This window comes from Hemiscyllium ocellatum, chromosome 22 (genome assembly GCF_020745735.1).
Source record: "Hemiscyllium ocellatum isolate sHemOce1 chromosome 22, sHemOce1.pat.X.cur, whole genome shotgun sequence".
NCBI lineage: Eukaryota > Metazoa > Chordata > Chondrichthyes > Orectolobiformes > Hemiscylliidae > Hemiscyllium > Hemiscyllium ocellatum.
Window position 1 is genome coordinate 60,221,864 of NC_083422.1, and position 20,981 is coordinate 60,242,844.

General features: G+C 40.7%; 1 protein-coding gene across 1 annotated transcript in view; it reads right to left on the reverse strand.

Annotated features, from left to right (window-relative positions):
* Window positions 1-10,245: 10,245 nt before the first annotated feature.
* The window catches only part of cusr (Copper-only SOD repeat protein), a 136,973-nt gene continuing 126,237 nt past the window's right edge, over window positions 10,246-20,981 (reverse strand). Inside the window, exons 9-10 of the mRNA XM_060842270.1 lie at window positions 19,221-19,304; window positions 10,246-12,974 (exon numbers count right to left, since the gene is read on the reverse strand). Coding sequence (XP_060698253.1) covers window positions 12,871-12,974; window positions 19,221-19,304 — 188 coding nt within the window. The 3' untranslated portion in view covers window positions 10,246-12,870. The remainder of the gene's footprint in view (window positions 12,975-19,220; window positions 19,305-20,981) is intronic.

Sequence of the window (20,981 nt, forward strand, 5' to 3'; positions counted from 1 at the left end):
CTGATTCCAATGTCGAATCCAGTTTTAATCAAGTCTACACTCCTATGTCAATTTATATAGATTGGATTTAAAGCAAAATGTACAAAACCTAATCGAAAAAGGCTAACAGGCAAATGACTTCAATAAAAGGATAAAAATTTGCTTTCCAAATTAATTACTTTGATTCAAAATAATTTACATTTTCAGATATTTGAACTCCTGGATTATGGCACTCAAAAACAAAGGTGTTGGTAAATTCCAATACAACACCAAACATGACTTAGAGCTGAAAATGTGTTGCCGGAAAAGCACAGCAGGTCAGGCAGCATCCAAGGAACAGGAGAATCGACGTTTCGGGCATGAGCTCTTCTTCAGAAATATGACTTAGAACCAGGCAGAGCCCATTAGACTTCTCAAAGGAAGTTGGTTGGTTTTTACTCATATAGTTGTGACAATGCAAAAGGAAACAATATAAAAATTCTCACTTTAGTTTGAATGGTAACTAACAGTGCGTCTGTGTCTCTTATTTTTGCATGAGGATGACATTTTGAGAAGATAAAGCAACTATCTGATTATATTTATGAAATATTAATGAAAATGAGGGAGCAGAGCAGATATGGTACACAATAAATCCAAATCACACAATTTTCCAACAGAAGTTTATGGTTTGAAAGCAATTGATTCCTCGTTGTATTCACATTGCTGATGAATAAGCAGCAAATTATTTCATAGGGAAGAGCTGAGGATGAACTTCCCAATGACACCTAACTAGTTGTAGTATTATTTGGTATAATTACTATACCACACAAGACAGATTGCAAGGAGTCCTTTAGCTCACTGAGAGTTGGACCTTATACTTGCTTATAATGCCCTCTGTTACTGAGATGAAATAAGTCAGATGATCCTTCCAATCTGCCTGGAAAATGGATGTCAAGTGAGAGTAGAATCAAAATTGGTTGTGAGGTTATCCATAATCAAGAGTCTGTCAGAGGTCAATGTCAAATCTCATGTGTGAAGGATGGTTACTTTACAATATATCACAGAGATCTGTTCATCACTTTCAAACAAGCAGAGAACCACAGAAAATAGGAGGAAGCCACTCAGTCCTTCCAGCCTGCTCAGCCATTCAATAGGATCATTCAACTCGGTGCTCTGATCCTGTTTGGTCTCCTTTACTCTTTACTTTAGCCCAAAGCACTACATCTAACTCCGTGAAAACATTCAATGTTTTGCCCTCAACTGCGTTCTGTGGCAGAGAATTCCACAGGCTCCCCACTCTCTGAGTGAAGGAAGGTCATCTCAGTTCTAAATGCCTTCCTCCTAGACTGTGACCCTGATGCTGGAACATCCTTCCTGCATTTAGCCAGCTTAATTTGTAGGGAAAGAGATGGTGACATCTTGCAAAATGTCCAGATTACAGAGGAGGAAGTGCTGGATGTCTTGAAACAGTTAAAGGTGGATAAATCCCCAAGACCTGATCAGGTGTACCCGAGAACTCTGTGGGAAGCTAGCGAAGTGATTGCTGGGCCTCTTGCTGAGATATTTGTATCATCGATAGTCACAGGTAAGGTGCCGGAATACTGGAAGTTGGCAAACATGGTGCCACTGTTTAAGAAGGGTGGTAAGGACAAGACAGGGAACTATAGACCAGTGAGCCTGACCTCAGTGGTGGGCAAGTTGTTGGAAGGAATCCTGAGGGACAGCATGTACATGTATCTGAAAAGGCAAGGACTGATTTGGGATAGTCAACATGGTTTTGTGCACGGGAAATCATGTCTCACAAACTTGATTGAGTATTTTGAAAAAGTAACAAAGAGGAGTGATGAGGGCAGAGTGATAGATGTGATCTATATGGACTTCGGTAAGGCGTTCAACAAGGTTCCCCATAGGAGACTGATTAGCAAGGTTAGACCTCATGGAATACAGGGAGAACTAGTCATTTAGATACATAACTGGCTTAAAGGTAGAAGACAGAGGCTGGTGGTAGAGGGTTGTTTTTCAGACTGGAGGCCTGTGGCCAGTGGAGTGTCATAAGGATCGGTGCTGGGTCCTCTACTTTTTGTCATTTACATAAATGATTTGGATGTGAGCATAAGAGGTACATATAGTAAGTTTGCAGGTGACACCAAAATTGGAGGTGTAGTGGACAATGAAGGTTACCTCAGATTACAACAGGATCTTGATCAGATGGGCCAATGGGCTGAGAAGTGGCAGATGGAGTTTAATTCAGATAAATGCGAGATGTTGCATTTTGGGAAAGCAAATCTTAGCAGGACTTATACACTTAATGGTAAGGTCCTAGGGAGTATTGCTGAACAAAGAGACCTTGAAGTGCAGGTTCATAGCTCCTTGAAAATGGAGTCACAGGTAGATAGGATAGTGAAGAAGGCGTTTGGTATGCTTTCCTTTATTGGTCAGAGTATTGAGTACAGGAGTTGGGAGCAGATGTTGTGGCTGTACAGGACATTGGTTAGGCCACTGTTGGAATATTGCGTGCAATTCCTGTCTCCATCCTATCGTAAAGATGTTGTGAAACCTGAAAGGGTTCAGAAAAGATTTACAAGGATGTTGCCAGAGTTGGAGGAATTGAGCTATAGGAAGAGGCTGAACAGGTTGGGGCTGTTTACCCTGGACCATCAGAGGCTGAGGGGTGACCTTATAGAGGTTTATAAAATTATGGGGGGCATGGATAGGGTAAATAGGCAAAGTCTTTTCCCTGGGGTCGGGGAGTCCAGAACTAGAGGGCATAGATTTAGGGTGCGAGGGGAAAGATACATAAGAGACCCAAGGGGCAACTTCTTCACACAGAGGGTGGTATGTGTATGGAATGAGCTGCCAAAGGAAGTGGTGGAGGCTGGTACAAATGCAACATTTAAGAGGCATTTGGATGGGTATGTGAATAGGAAGGGATTGGAGGGATATGGGCCGGGTGCTGGCAGGTGGGACTAGATTGGGTTGGGATATCTGGTCGGCATGGACGAATTGGACAGAATGGTCTGTTTCCATGCTGTACATCTCTATGACTATGACTCTATAATTATGCTTCTTCTGAACTTGAGAATATAGCACTAACTGATCTAAACTCTCCTCATACCTCAGACCTTCCATCCCAGGTATCAGTCTAGTCAATCTTTATTGCACTCCCTCCATTGCCAGAACATCCTTCCTCAGATAAGGCTATTAAACTGTGTACAATATTCCAGGTGTGGTCTTACCAAAGAGCAGTACAATTGCAACAAGAGATCCTTTTCCTATATTATAATCCATGTGCAATGAAGACCAACACACCATTTGTCGTCTTCAGTTTCTGCTGGATCTGGTATGCATACCTTCAATGACTGGTGTTCAGGGACAACCAGGTCTTGTTGCACCTCTTTCTTTCCCAATCTATCACCATTCACATAATCATCCGCTGTTTTTGCTATCAAAGTGGAAAGCTCTCATTTATCCACATTACACTGGATCTGCCATATACTTCACACTCACTCAACTTGGCCAAATCACAATGAAGGTCTTTGCACACTCATCACAGCTCAATCTCCCAGACAAATCTGAGTCATCTGTAAATACAAACATCACTTGACACCTGCAGGATAGAGCAGAAAATTGGACAAAAAAAAGGGTGAATACAATGTGTGAACCTTGCCCCCACATTTACAACATTTTATTCTTGGGTAGCTTTGAAAGTCTAACATGAATGCAAACATTGGTGTACAAAAATGCTTTTTTTTTAAATTTGAAAGAAAATAATACTGGATATGACACTCAGGCATTACTGTTCCATGTCACATAATTGTTACCACTCTAAACGACCTTACCCATCACCAATCTTTTAAAGACTTTTACCTAAGGTCAACTTCGACAATATGAAATAGGTGGCATTTGAAGAGATGCAGCACATTAGTGAGGGAACAGGAGTGGCTTTAATTATTATAAATGATTTCAATAAACAGTGATTTTCTAACTAGTTTTCATTTTATGACTTAATGTTCAGTTATTTTCACCATCAAGCTCAGGTGCATGACAAAATCTTCTAAATTTCCATCAATTAAAATGAAAATAATTATCAACCGACTCTATAATAGATTTGCAATTAGTGATAGAAAAACACTTGTTAAAGTTCCTTACAAGAGATGCTTAGTTAAGTTGAATGGTATAAAGGCTGTAGGAGAATACTAAAGTGAGTCATCAGGAGGGTAAAAAGGGGACATGAGATAGCTTTGGCAAATAGAATTAAGGAGAATCCAAAGAGTTTTTACAAATACATTAAGGGCAAAAGGGTAACTAGGGAGAGAATAGGGTCCCTCAAAGATCAGCAAGGCGGCCTTTGTGTGGAGCTGTAGGAGAAGGAGGAGATACTAAACGGATATTTTGCATCACTGTTTACTATGGAAAATGACATGGAACACATAAAATGTAGGGGAATAGCTGGTGACATCTTAAAAATGTCCAAATTACAGAGGAGGAAGTGTGAGATGTCTTGAAATGCAGAAAAGTGGATAAATCCCCAGGACCTGATCAGGTGTACGCTAGAATTCTGTGGGAAGCTAGAGAAATGATTGCTGGGCCTCTTGCTGAGATATTTGAATCATCAATAGTCACAGGTGAGGTGCCAGAAGACTAGACATTGGCAAACATGGTGCCACTATTTAAGAAAGGTGGTAAGGACAAACCAGGGAACTATAGACCAGTGAACCTGATGTTGTGGTGGGCAAGTTGTTGGAGGGAATCCTGAGGGACAGGATGTACATGTATTTGGAAAGGTAAGGACTGATTAGGAATAGTCAACATGGCTTTGTGTGTGGGAAATCATGTCTCACGAACTTAGTTGAGTTTTTGAAGAAGCAACAAAGAGGATTGATGAGGGCAGAGCGGTAGACGTGATGGAAATGGACTTCAGTAAGGCATTCGAGAAGGTCCCCCAGAGGAGACTGGTTAGCAAGGTTAGATCTCACGGAATACAGGGAGAACTCGCCATTAGGATACAGAACTGGCTCAAAGGAATTAGACAGAATGTGGTGATGGAGGTTTATTTTTCCGACTGGAGGCCTGTGACCAGTGGAGTGCGACAAGGATCGGTGCTGGGTCCACTACTTTTCATCATTTATATAAATGATTTGGATGTGAGCATAAAGGATAGAATTAGTAAGCTGGTGGATAATACCAAAATTGGAGGTGTAATGGATAGCGAAGAAGGTTACCTCGGATTACAACGGGATTTTGATCAGATGGGCCAATGGGCTGAGAAGTGGCAGATGGAATTTAATTCAGACAAATGTGAGGGAAAGCAAATCTTAGCAGGACTTATACACTTAATGGTAAGGTCCTAGGGTGTGTTGCTGAACAAAAAGACCTTGGAGTGCAGGTTCATAGCACCTTGAAAGTTGAGTTGCAGGTAGATAGGATAGTGAAGAAGACGTTTGGTATGCTTTCCTTTATTGGTCAGAGTATTGAGTACAGGAGTTGGGAGGTCATGTTGCGGCTGTACAGGACATTGGTTAGGCCACTGTTGGAATAGTGCATGCAAATCTGGTCTCCTTCCTATTGGAAAGATGTTGTGAAACTTGAAAGAGTTCAGAAAAGATTTACAACGATGTTGAAAGGGTTGGAGGATTTGAGCTACAGGGAAAGGCTGAACAGGTTGGGGCTGTTTTCCCTGGAGTGTCGGAGGCTGAGGGGATGACCTTATAGAGGTTTATAAAATCATAAGGGATATGAATAGGGTAAATAGACAAGGCAAAAGTGAGGACTGCAGATGCTCCCGATGCGGTCTCCTCTACACTGGGGAGACTGGACGCCTTCTTGCAGAGAGTTTTAGGCATCATCTCCAGGACACCCACACCAATCAACCCCAACGTCCTGTGGCCCAACGTTTCAACTCCCTCTCCCACTCTGCCGAGGACATGCTGCTGTTCCTTCACCACCTGATGCCTGGAGGAAGAACACCTCATCTTCCGCCTCGGAACACTTCAACCCCAGGGCATCAATGTGGACCTCACCAGTTTCATTTCCCGTCCCCCCACCTTACCCTAGTTCCATGACCATGGCTAGTAGGACAGGTCATGAGAGCTCAGCACCGCCCTCATGACCTGTCCTACTAGCCAATCTCCCTTCCCAGCTATCCACTCCAGCCTCTCCTCTGACCTATCACCTCCAACCCCACCCCCATTCACCCATTGTACTCCTTGTTCCTTCTCCCCAGCGCCCCTCCCTTCCCCCACCCCGCACACTTATCTCTCCACCCTGGAGGCTCCCTGCCTCTATTCCTGATGAGGACTTTTGCCTGAAATGTCGATTTTTCTGTTCCTTGGATGCTGCCTGACCTGCTGTGCTTTTCCAGCACCATTCTAATCTAAATAGACAAGGTCTTTTCCCTGGGGTGGGGGAACCCAGAACTAGAGGGCATAGGTTTAGGGTGAGAGGGGAAATATATAAAAGAGACCTAAAGGGCAAAGTTTTCACACAGAGGGTGATGCATTTTTAGAATGGGCTGCCAGAGGAAGTGGTGGAGGCTGGTACAATTGCAACATTTAAAAGGCATCTGGATGGGTATATGAATAGGAAGGGTTTGGAGGGATATGGGCCGGGTGCTGGCAGGTGGGACTAGATTGAGTTGGGGTATCTGGTTGGCATGGATGTGTGAGACAAAGGGTCTGTTTCTGTGCTGTATATCTCCATAACTCTATGATTCTATGTTTAGAAGATGTCAGTGCGAAAGGAGCTGGAGAGATGGGATATTGGACCGATATTATAATTGATGGATTGTAACAAGTGGTCATAGTGTTAGAGAGTCATAGAGATGTACAGCACGGAAACTGACCTTTGGTCCAACTCATCCATGCAGACCAGATATCCTAACCTAATTTTGTCCCATTTGTCAGCACTTGGCCCATATCCCTTCCTATTCACACACCCATTCAGATTATAAATCTCGTAATTGCACCCATCTCAACCACTTTCTCTGGCACACGCCAACCTTTACACACGCCAACCTTTACATGAAAAACCTGCCCTTTAAGTTTATTTTAAACCTTTCTACTATCACCCTAAACGTACATCCTCTTGTTCTGGATTCCCCTACCGTGGGGAAAAGACCTTGTCTATTTACCCTACCCATGCTCCTCATGATTTTATAAACCTCTATAAGGTCACCCCTCAGCCTCCAGCGCTCCAGGGAAAACAGCTACAGACTATTCAACCTCTCCCTATGGATCAAACCCTCTAACCCTGGCAAGATTTACAAGGATGTTGCCAGAGTTGGAGGATGTGAGCTGTAGGAAAAGGTTGAATAGTCTGGGACTGTTTTCCCTGGAGAGGAAATAAATAGGATAAACAGACAAAGTCTTTTTCCCTGGGGTGGGGGAGTCCAGAACTAGAGGGTATAGGTTTAGGGTGACAGGTGAAAGATATAAAATTGACCTAAGGGGCAATTTTTTTCACGCAGAGGGTGGTGCATGTATGGAATGAGCTACCAAAGGAAGTGGTGGAGGCTGGTATAATTACAGCATTTAAGATGCTTCTAGATGGGTGTATGAATAGGAAGGGCTGAGAGGGATATGGCAAATGGGATGAGATTAGGTTAGGATATCTGGTTGGCATGGACGAGTTGGACCGAAGGGTCTGTTTCCGTGCTGTACATCTATGATTCTATGACATCTCCACTAAGCCTTCCTTCAACCACCTTAAAGTTATGCCCCATCGTGATAGCCATTTCTGACCTGGGAAACAGTCTCTGGCGATCCACTCTTTCTGTGCCTCTCATCATCTTGTACATCTCTATCATGTTATTTCTCATCCTTCTTCGCTCCAATGAGAAGAGCCCTAACTCTCTCAACCTTACTTCAAGACATGCCTTCCAGTCCAGGCAGCATCCTGCTAAATCTACTCTGCACCCTCTTTAAAGTTTCCACATCCTTCCTATAATGAGGAGACCAGACTGAACACAATATTACAAGTGTGGTCTAACCAGGGCTCTATAGAGCTGCAGCATAACCTCACAGTTCTTAAATTCAATCTCCCTGCTAATGAAAGCCAATACACTATACGCCTTCTTAACAACTCCATCAACTTGGGTGGTAACTTTGAGGGATCTCTACGTTCATCCACACTGCTAAGAATCCTGCCTTTAACTCTGTATCCTATATTCAAATTCAACCTTTCAAAATGAATCACTTCACACTTTTCCAGATTAAACTCCATCTGTCACTTATCAGCCCAGTTCTGCATTCTGTCAAAGTCCCATTGCAACCTACAACAGGTCTCCACATTATCCACCAACCTTCATGTCATTGGCAAACTTACTAACCCACCCTTACACTTCTTCATCCAAGTCATTTGTAAAAATCACAAAGAGCAGATGTTCCAGAACCAATCCCTACGGAACACCATGAGTCACCAAGCTCCAGGCTGGATACTTTCCATCCACTACCACCTTCTATCTTCTATGGGCCAGCCAATTCTGTATTCAGACAGCCAGATTTTCCTGGATGCCATGCTTTCTTACTTTCTGAATGAGCCTACCATGGAGAACCTTATCAAACATCTTGCTAAAATCCATATACATCGACTGCTCTACCTTCATCAATGTGTTTTGTTACATCTTCAAAGAATTCAGTAAGCTGACCCTCACAAAGCCATGCTGACTATCTCTAATCAAGCTAAGGTTTTCCAAGAAATCATAAATTCTGTCTCTCAAAATCTTCTCCAATAATTTGCCCACAATATCAACAATCAACATGTCCTAAACAAGTGCAGAAAAAAAACAAAAAAGTTAATGAAATATTGGTGCTTATATCTAACAGACTAGAATAAGAAGTCATTTCAGCTGTCAACAATCCTGGTTAGACAATTGTTAAAAAGCAAGTAGAGATCAGTCATTATCAAACTCAGTTTCAACTTTGAACAATAGATCAAGCATTAAATGCCAGTCAGAAACTTCTTTCTATGTGTAAAAATAATTCCAGTTTCACTCGTTAGCTCTGGCTCTAATTGTTACAGCAGGCCACCTCCAGTCCAACTGATTTTCTTTCTATCAGTCTGAACCATTCTTAAAAGAACTTGAAAGATTCAATAAAATCATCTTTTAATCTTTCAAATCCATCATACTGCAATTCTAGGTTGTGTAATTGATCCATACCGCTAAGCATTTGTTGATCTCTAAAAGTAAATTTTTAAACACAAAGGAAGTCAATTTTCACATGAAAAATATTTCAAGGGAGCGAAATCCACCCTCTCCTATCATCTCATTGTGGAGTCGCCAGATCAGACCATGTTCCTGTCACCCTTGCCCCTAAAAGTAGCACTGAAGGAGCTGGGACATGTACAGATTTGAGGAGCTGAACAGCTATCTTCAATGGTAAGTGGGCTTACACCAGAGCAAGATTAACTTATATTTATACAGCACAGAGTCAGACCCTTCAGTCCATCCAGTCCATGTCGAATATAATCCCAAACTAAACTAGTCCCACCTACCTATTCCTAGCCCATATCCCTCCAAACCTTTCCTTTTCATGTATCCATCCAAATGTCTTTATAATTGTACCTACATCCAGCACTTCCTCAGGAAGCTGATTCCACATGGGAGTCACCCTCTAATTTTTTTTAAAACTCTCTCTCCTCTTACCTTAGAAACGTACCCCATCATCTTGAAATTCCCATCTTAGGGAAAAGACAACTGCCAACAACTCAACCTATACCCCTCATTATTTTATAAACTTCTAGCAGGTCACCTTGACCTCCTGTGCTCCAGTGAAAAAAGTCCCAGCCCATTCAGCCTTTCTTCATAACTGAAACCTCCCATACCTGGCAACATTCTGATAAATCTCTTCTGCAGTATATGACTGAAAATTACCAAGATTTTTTACATTTTTGGCTGAAAGACAATTTATACAGCAGATGGACCATTACTCGAATATATATGGTCATTTAGTCCTTGAAGTGCACATTTCATTCTATTAAACAGAGGCTGCACTCTTTCCAAGGTAGGGTGCCCAGACTGCTTCAGGTGGGGCGGGAAAAAGCAAGTACAGAGCAGTTATTATCTCATTGAATGAATCGACTCAAGAAACAAAAAGAGTGCAGTTGAGATAGATAGGTTCTTGAGTATCATGAGTTATGGGGAGAAATTGGGAGAATGTTGACAAGTTTCTCGTGCCCAATGATTGACTGGTAGAGCAGACTCGATGGGCTGAATGGCCTAATTTCTGCTCCTGTGTTTTAGAGTCTCTCCCATCTTCTTAAATATGCAAGATGAAAATTAAACTCATATTTGTTCAATAATGGATTTTATTTCTGTTTTCCAATTTCACCACACATTGTACTTGTTTAACAAATTCCCAAACGGTTTGTGTCTTGTGACATCTGAAATAATGTTATCTAAAGGTAATTACAATGCAGATTATTTCCCATTGCTTTTCTGGAAAGTCACTTACAAATAGAATTTAACCAATTAAAACTGGCTAATATAATTTCCTTAAAAAGTACAATTCTCTAATGTACATTAAAAAAATCAATAACTACATTAAATCTGTTAACCTAAGTGATTAACTTTGAACAACAGCATCAATTTTCAAATGTAATTTTATGTATACGCAAGGAATATAATTAAAAGCAAAACATTCAGACAAACAACCACTAAAATCTACAACGAGCTCAAAAGTACTTTGGTAAATATATGCAGAGATCTGTCAGAATAATTTGTATTTATCATGAGTTATTGAAATAATGTTATATTTGTGATTATTTCAAGATTGCTTTATTTCTCATGAGATACCTTGGGGATTCTTAAAAATTAATTTCATCATATACGTGGTATAAGCAAGTTAGAGACAAGCAAATATGATGTACTGTATCTAAACTATAGTGCTCAAGAACTCAAAATAGTTTATATAACAGTGAATCATTATTGGCAATATAAAATACACCCATGGGCAAGATTCCCTGGTATAACATTTCCCAGTAATCATGTAAAATAGTTAGTAGATAAAATTGAAGTATGTCAATTGTTAAAAACAGAGAGATTAAAAAGTTTAAGAATTAGGGCAGTCCACATGAAAGGAAAGAACATTGACATGCATATTAGCGGAATAACTAAAGATGGGATAGGGATAAAGTGATCATCTTGCGTTTGAAAATAGTTTGCTGCACATTTCACAAAGCTAGGTGAAAACGGAATGCATAAGTAACCGAAGAGAATATGGACAGAGCACTGAGAAATATTCACTGGGGCCAAAAATAGAACTGTCCCAGAATATTGCAAAGACACAAGGAAAGAGCTAGTAGAGGCACTAATCGTAAATTTCAAAATATCTTTGGAAACCGTGATAGTTCAAAGGATTAGAGTAATGCACATACTGCATACCTGCTCAAGAAAGGATAAAATGAAAAAGGTCAGAAAACTAGAAGCCAGGATCTTATCTCAGTGCAGACTACCGGAATTTGATTCACAAAATCTCAATACAATGAAAGAATAGAAAGAATCTAGTCAAAAAAATATTTCAGAATAAAGATAAAGTAAAATAGATAGAGAGAGGCAGCTTTTTGGTTGTAAATGTGGAGGCACTGAATACACAAAATAGAACGTTTTTCTGAGTGACACATTCATATGTCACAGATGAAATTTCTGTGTGTCTCTAAGCAACCTACTCAAGGAGAAAGTGCAATATATCTACAATAGGAAATGAATCTTATGAAGAAAGGCTGAAGAATTTGGCAATGTTGTTTCAACTGGAAAGAAGATTACACACCATCTATTGGAGATTTTCAAGATTCTGAAAGATTTTGAGAGAATAAACAGCAAAAATATTGTGGATTCAGTTACAAGAGAATATGGGTCCAGAATCATCACTGAAAGAATGAAGGGAAACAGTGGAGTAAAATAACTTATTGAACTTCAAAGAATAGGAGAAATAAGTCAAAATGAAGATTATAAAAGAAAGAAAAGGGTAGCAAAATAGAGTAGGTGGATCCAACTTAAGAGCTAGTACCAGCAAAGAAATAAGTTGGATGCTGTAATTTCCATGATTCAATGGTAAACTTTGTCAAATTTCTTTGCAGTTGGTTGTTTATATCTATACGACAACAGTGACTACACTTCAAAAAGACTTCCTTGGCTGTAAAGCACTTTGCGAAATCCTGAGGTTATGAAAGGCACTCGATGAAGATCCAAATGAAAGTTTTTCGTCAGCATTCACACAGATACACTACAGAATAAAGTCTACATTGAAAATACTAAATTGAAGTCAATGTTACAGTACAAATATAAAAAATTAGCACACCACAGTGGGATTTCAAGTCAACAATATAATCTTAATGTGAAGGTACATTTCTGCTTTTTAATCATTGCTACACTATATGAGTCAAATCATACATACACTTTTTATATATTGTTTGCGGCTCATCTTGAATCTTCATTGTGTTGAATCGGTGCCATTTTTACTTCCATGGTTTTAAAACCAAAAATCTGTTCTGTATAATATTTACCAAAAACATATTTCTCTGAGTTCATTATTTTATGATGCCTTAGACCTCTGATGCCATCAAATTACAATGTTTGAATATTAGCATCTAATTGCTCACTGTGTTGTTATGTCTCTTTGTCAACTGTTTTAACAAAGGTACTAACTTGCTTCTTTAAAATAGCAGGGAAATGAATTTGAAGAACTTTAAATATTCATCCACTAAATATTTGAAGATCTGAATTTCAAGACATAACACATTGATTCATCAGAAAATAAAGTGCAAGTCTAAGAATGAACCATTTGGTGCAATCTAAGAAAATCAACAGCAATTAAACCCTGGGTTTGTTTAAATGCAATGCATTGTGTGATTTGTTTTTGTTGTGAAACCAGCATTTTGGGCCATAGGGAGATGCTGATGTCATTTGCAATGCAACTATTCAAACACAGTGTAGAGAACGAGTTGCATGGTCACAGCCACTATCCAGAAAATATATTGCTCGATGTACGGGCGAAGGCCTGTAGCCATCCCTCCAGGATCTGTTAAAAATCACAAAGAGGTTACAGTTGTTCCTTCCTTTCAGTAATAATTATGTTCATTAAAAAATGAAATTGCTTCATGTTTGTTGTATTTGTATTGTGGAAGGTTTTGCCAGTTAAGACGTTTTATGCAATGTAATATTGTGTAGTCCTCTGTTCGTAACAGTATGAGAGCAAATCTGCAGCCTTTCTAAAACGTTTGGTAATTTAATAATCTTCAAGTTCACCTTTTAAAACACAATATTGCTTTATTTTACAAACATTTTAGAAAGGCTGAAGATTTGCTCTCATACTGTTATGAACAGAGGTCTACACAGAGTCACAAGGCTGTTAATAGGAGGGTAGTGCCTTGCTCACTGAACTTTCTGGGCTCAAAGTGTAGATGGAACTGGACTTCTTCAGTTGCTCCTTGTCACAGCAGAGCTTAGACTAAGAAGTTACCATGGAGGAGAACTCCGGCTGCAAACCACCTTCTCAATACCCTTCAAGAAAATAACTCACTAACTTTCCACTGATCCTTGTTTCTTGGTCATATTTAAATTTCAGTTTTTGACGTACAATATGTTGATCAATACTCCAGCAGAGCTGATCAAATGACAAAACAATGTGACATTTTTATTAACCTTATGTATAACCTTACGAGAATGACACCAGTGGTAGAAACAGCTCTTTTTTTCAACATGGTACACTCCGGGTCAGAATCATGTAAGCCCAGATAGCTTGAATTACATGTTGAATTTGCTTTTACACTCTTAAAATAATTCTGTCTAACTCCAACCTGAGAAATATTATTCCTCCAGTGTAATAAGCCATGATACATCTGTGCAACGGGGTGGCAATTACTGCTCAGTCCCAAGCAGTTTAAGCTATTTCTCTTTATCTACTAGGAACTGCATCGAGATTGCTGGAAAACTTAGTCGAACGTAGCAGCGGGAATAGGACATTCAGTAATTGGGCCATTCAACAAGGATGTGGATAATCCCCTCACTCAACACAGTTCCCCTTCTCTCCCACACCCCCAGACACCTTTAGCCTCTAAAATATCATTCATAAACATAATCAGTGACTTCACCTCCATAGTTTCTGTGGTAGCATGTTCTGCAGATTCAGCACCCTCTGAGTGAGGATATTTTTGATTGATTGGATTTATTGTTGGCAGGTGGACTAAAATACAGGCAGACTGCACAATACAAAATGCATCAGGGTACCAGAACCGAGTGCAGAATATAGGGTTACAGTCACAGAGAAGGTGCAAAGAGAGAGAGAGATCAGAATTAACATTTGAGAGATCCATCTGATAACAGCGGGTAGGAAGCTGTTCTTGAATGAGCATTCAAACACTTATATCTTCTTCCTGACAGAAGAGGGTGGAATAGAGTGTAACCAGGATAGAAGGGTGTTTGGTGATAGAAGATAGAAGATAGAACAATACAGCGCAGAACAGACCCTTTGGCCCTCGATGTTGCGCTGACCTGTGAACTATTCCCAGCTCGTTCTCCTACACTATTGCATCATCATCCATGTGCTTATCCAAGGATTGTTTAAATCTCCCTAATGTGGCTGAGTTGACTACATTAGCAGGTAGGGCATTCCACGTCCTTACCACTCCCTGTGTAAAGAACCTGCCTCTGATATCTGTCTTAAATCTATCACCCCTCAATTTGTAGTTATGCCCCCTCGTCGACTTCCTAGGAAAAAGACTTTCATTGTCTAACCTATCTAATCCTCTGATCATCTTGTATGTCCCTATCAAATCCCCTCTTACCCTTCTTCTTTCCAATGAGAACAGACCCAAAGTCTCTCAATCTTTCCTCATAAGACCTTCCTTCCATACCAGGCAACATCCTGGTAAACCTCCTCTGCACCTTTTTCCAATGCTTCCACATCCTTCCCAAAATATGACAACCAGAACTGTACACAATATTCCAAGTATGGCCGCACTAGCGGTTTGTATAGTTGCAGCATAATATTGCAGCTCCAGAACTCAATCCCTCTAGCAATGAAACCTAACACACTGTATGCTTTCTTAACAGCACTATCCACCTGGGTGGCAACTTTCAGGGATCTATGTACATGGACTCCAAGATCTCTCTGCACATCCACACTACCAAGAATCTTTCCATTGACCCAGTAATCTGCCTTCCTGTTATTCTTCACCTCATATTTAGCTGCATTGAACTCCATTTGCCACCTCTCAGCCCAGTTCTGCAGTTTATCCAAGTCCCCCTGCAACCTATAACATTCTTCCACACTGTCCACTACTCCACCGACTTTAGTGTCATCTGCAAATTTACTAATCCATCCACCTATGCCTGCGACTAAGTCATTTATAAAAATGACAAACAGCAGTGATCCCAAAACAGATCCTTGCGGCATACGACGAGTAACTGGACTCCAGGCTGAATATTTTCCATCAACTACCACTCGCTACCTTCTTACAGAAAGCCAGTTTCTAACCCAAACTGTTAAATCACCCTCCATTCCATGCCTCTGCATTTTCTCCAACAACCTACCATGTGAACCTTATCAAAGGCTTTACTGAAGTCCATGTATACCACATCAACTGCCCTACCCTCATCTACATGCTTGGTCACCTTCTCAAAGAACTCAATGAGGTTTGTGAGACATGGCTTGCTCTTGACAAAACCATGTTGACTATCTGAAATCAAATTGTTGCTTGCTATCTTGCTATCTTATAATCCTTTTCAAAACCTTTCCTACAACAGATGTAAGGCTCACTGGTTTGTAATTATCTGGGTCATCTTTACTGCCCTTCTTGAACAAGGGCACAACATTTGCAATCCTCCAGTCCTCTGGTACTAAACCTGTAGACAATGATGACTCAAATATCAAAGCCAACGGCTCTGCTATCTCCTCCCTAGCTTCCCAGATAGTCCTCGGATAAAGCCCATCCAGCCCAGGGGACTTGTCTACTTTCACTCCTTTTGGAATTGATAACACCTCTGCGTAACTAACCTCGATCCTTTCTAGTCTAATATCTCGTACCTCATTCTTCTTCTCTACAACATTCTCTTTTTTCTGAGTAAACACCGATGAGAAATGTTCGTTTATCACCTCTCCGATCTGTACAGGGTCCACACTCAACTTCCCACTTCTGTCTTTGACTGACCCTATTCCTACCCTAATCATCCTTTTATTCCTCACATACCTATAGGAAGGTTTAGGGTTCTCCTTTGTTCTATTTGCTAAAGCTTGCTCGTGTCCTCTCTTTGCTCTTCTTAACTCTCTCTTTAAACCCTTCCTAGCTGATTTGTAATTCTCCATCGCCTCATCTGAACCATCTTGCATCATCAACACATAAACCTCCTCCTTCTTCTTAACAAGAGATACAACTTCTGTAGTAAACCACGGTTCCCTTACCTTATCACTTCCTTCCTGCCTGACAGGGACATACCTATCAAGGACACGCAATATCTGTTCCTTAAACCAGCTCCACATTTCCATTGACTGCATCCCCCACATTTTGCTATACCCCATCCTATGCATCTTAATTCTTACCTAGTCATATTATAATTTCCCTTGCCCCATCGATAACTCTTGATCTGTGGCATGTACCTATCCCTTTCCATCGCTAAACTAAACGTAACTGAGTTATGGTCACTCTCTCCAAAGTGCTCACCTACAACTAAATCAAACACCCGGCCTGGTTCATTACCAAGCACCAGATCCAGTATGGCCACCCCTCTTGTTGGCCCTTCAACATACTGTGTCAGGAAACCCTCCTGTACACATTGGATAAAAGTTGATCCATCCAACGTACTAGAGTTATAGCATTTCTAGTTAATGTTGGGGAAGTTAAAGTCCCCCATAATGCTGGTTGATTTCCAGAGGCAGCAGGAAGTATAGGTGGAGTCAGTGGGTGGAAATCTGGTTTGTGTGATGAACTGGGCTGTGTGCACAACTCTCTGTAGTTTCTTGCAGTCTTGGGAAGAGCAGTTTCCATACCACGCTGTGGTGTACCCAAATAGGATGCTCTCTATGGTGCATCTATAAATATTGGTAAGCATTGTTATGGACATGCTGAACTTCCTTAATCTCCAGTGGAGGTAGAGAATTGTGCTTTCTTGACCTTCGTGTTAACATGGATGGACTAAGACAGATTGTTGGTGATCATCATTCCCAGGAACTTGACACTCTTGACCATCTCCCCCTCAGCCCCATTGATACAGATAAGGGTGTGCCCTCCACTCCGCTTCCTGAAGCCAATGACCAGCTCCTTCATTTTGCCGACATTGATGGAGAGTTTGTTCTCTTTATGCTGTGCTGCTAAACACTCAATCTCTTGCCTGTATTTTGTCTTGTCATTGTTTGAGATCTGGCCTACAACAATGGTGTCATTAGCCAACTTGTAAACAGAGTTAGGGCAGAATTTGGCCAGATGGTGATGTGTGTGTAGTAGAGAGCTGAGTACACAGCCTTGCGGACACCAATGTTGTGGATTACTGTGGAAGCACTATTGTCACCTATTCTTTGTGAATGCAGTCCGAGAATTATTAAGTCAAGGATCCAGTTACAGAGGGGAACTCCTACTTCTCATCTCAGCCTGTTATGGCTTACTGCATATCCTGGGCAATTAGGGATGGTCAATAAATGTTTGTCTAGCCAACAACATCCATATCCCATAAACAACTTTTTTTTAAAATGGCAATGTACTTACCCAATGCCCCACTAGGTCATGCAGAATTATTTTCCATTGTAGATTAAATCATAATGGTACAATGCAGTGGAATGAAAGTTATATTTTTGCTTTGGGTGGCCTAATGACAATGAAAGCTTGACTGAATATTGGCCGACATGAGAGAGAACGGGATTGGTAGAGCAGAGCTGAATCAAGTATATAGTTGTATATTGTGAGGGTTAATAGCATTCGAATGGAGACACGATTCATTTATCATCAGGTATCCAAGAAAGCACAAACAGCTTTGGATGAGATTGTGGGTCAGGATTGGGTTTAAGGATTGCAAAACTCTCTTTTCTTGGAAACTTTAGATTGTTAGGGATGTACTTTTTAATATCAATTTCAAAGGACTCCTAATGTGATTACATGGTTTCCAAAGTATTCATAGTGGAGAATTAGTGATTGCAATAGGGGATAAATAGGGACATAAAACAGCTGAGTGAGGGTTACAGAGAGTTGGGTGAACACAGCCAGGTCCATCAGGCAGCCAGCCTTCCATCCATGGACTCCATCTATACTTCCCACTGCCTTGGGAAAGCAGCCAACATCATTAGAGATGCTCCCACCCCATTTATAAAAAATCTTCCAGCCTCTTACATCAGGCAGAAGGTTATAAAAGCTTAAACAAAGGTACTAACAGTTTCAAGAACAGCCTCTTCCCTACTGTTATCAGACTTCTGAATGAGCCTCTCAAATCTTACATTTTCTTGCTCTCTGTGTACCTTCTTTATTAGATTAGATTAGATTACTTACAGTGTGGAAACAGGCCCTTCGGCCCAACAAGTCCACACCGACCCGCCGAAGCGCAACCCACCCATACCCCTACATTTACACCTTACCTAACACTACGGGCAATTTAGCATGGCCAATTCACCTGACCCGCACATCTTTGGACTGTGGGAGGAAACCCACGCAGACACGGGGAGAACGTGCAAACTCCACACAGTCAGTTGCCTGAGGCGGGAATTGAACCCGGGTCTCAGGCACTGTGAGGCAGCAGTGCTAACCACTGTGCCACCATGCCGCCCACCATGCCGCTGCTTTCCCAAGGCAGTGGGAAGTATAGATGGAGTCCATGGATGGAAGACTGGCTGCCTGATGGACCTGGCTGGGTTCACCCGACTCTCTGTAACCCTCACTCAGCTGTTTTATGTCCCTATTTATCCCCTATTGCAATCAGTTCTCGCAGCCATAACATTGTAGTCCTCAGTCTGTTCTATTACTCCAATGCACTTTGTATGGTATGATCTGCCTGTACTGCACACAAAACAAAACTTTTCACTGTACCCAGGTACACATGATAATAATGAACCAAATTTTAAAAAAGGCATGACTGGAGTATGAAGCAGGAAATGAAGGTGTGGGAGCAGTGATGGTGAGGGAGCGTAAGAGCTATACTGGAAAGCTCACATCTCCAGGAGATGAATGTACACAAATAGACAGAACATTTCCAAAGTTGAGAATGGGCACACCTTGCATTTCGCAGGTTCAACATGAAAATCCAGCTCTATAACGTTTCATTACTTACGCAGGTGATAATAACATACCTGTTGCACATTTTGCAGAGGCCTTGAATTTACCCAGTTTCTCTTCCTTATCTAATTCATCCAATTTTTTCTGATCAACATGGCCTGAGAAAAGAAATAAACACGATATGTTTGAATATCTATTTGGGGAAGACTGATCATAAACACGATCAATCCTTAACTGAGTGTCATCATTTTCACAATTGAAACAGAGTTGTGCATTCATAAGCAACAAAGACCCACATAATCTTGTACAGAACTAATGCAATACTGCAAATATGAAGGTGGCTTCTTTTTTTTTTCCTGATGAGACATTTAAAAAAAGACCTCCCCATTCGGAAGTTAAAAAAAAATTGGCACTATTCAATGTGGGGAGTGTGTGTCTTTGAGACTTGGCCAAAATATATCCCTCAGTTAATGTCATATAAACACATTATCTCAACATTTCCTACATAGTTGTTGTTGGAATCTGGCTGCATGATCTCCACTTTACAACAGTGGCTACATTTTTTAGATTAGATTCCTACAGTATGGAAACAGGCCCTTCGGCCAACAAGTCCACACCAACCCTCCAAAAAGAGTAACCGACCCTATATTTACCCCTGACAAATGCACCTAACACTAAGGGCAATTTAGCATGGCCAATTCACCTGACCTGCACATCTTTGGATTGTGGGAGGAAACCCACACAGACACAGGGAGAATGTGCAAACTCCACACAGACAGTATCCTGAGGCTGGAATCGAACCTGGGACCCTGGTGCGGTGAGGTAGCAGTGCTAACCACTGAGCCACTGTGTCACCCTAAACATGTTCCATTGTCAATGGAGTATTTTGGAAAGTTCTAACACCTTGAAAGATAGTGTATAAATCCAATTTTTAGATGTCAATATTGAGATAAAACATGATGGTATTCACCTGCATTTAAATGAGTAATGACATTTATTTTGATACTCTGTTGTTTATTCAGATATTAACAGGTAATCGGTACAGCAAATAACATGATATGTTGTAGTTTAGGTTGAGTGACCCTTCCTCAGAATCTCTCTTTTTGTATCAATTAATTAGTTACATTCCTTTGAATATGTTCAGGTTCTTTTTCCATTGAAAAACCAACATAATGTGTTACACAATGTTGGTGTTTGTGAGGTTTAACTTCCCTTTGCTCAGAGCCCTTAGCTGATGAATTAATCTATTAAAAACATTCCTATGTTACAATGCAGCACATAAATGGTGACATTTGAAAGTGTCAAAACATTTGAGAATTCCCTGCTGTTCAGCAGGTTTCCATTTTATTCACAACCTCCACACCCCACACCACTGGGCTAAATGATATGCAGAAGGAACCCCATGTTTTGGCCTCATGTAAACTGAGGAATCTGACCTCAATGCTTTTGCATAGAAGGTATTTTCAACTTGCAAAAGGCCAGTGGAAGTTGGCACAGGTCTGGAATTTCCCAGGAAAATCACCTTTCCTCCAAAATAAATGTCATCACCTGTGTACCAAAATGCACCTGCACATTCAGCCAAACATTTGAACTGTGTCAAAATATAATCCCAGTTATACAGCACAGCAAATTTACAGGTCAGTGTTGTGTTGTTTAACTATGCAATGCTGAAATAGTGACTTGACCAGTATCCAATGTTATAAAAGTTATGTTTAGATGTGTGAAAAATGGTTTCACAAGAACACATATTAAAATGTTTCTTTAAGATGCAAACAAGGAGTGATTTGAAGTATTTCTGTGTCTGTAGTTGCTGCTTGACCTGCTCTAGATATTGT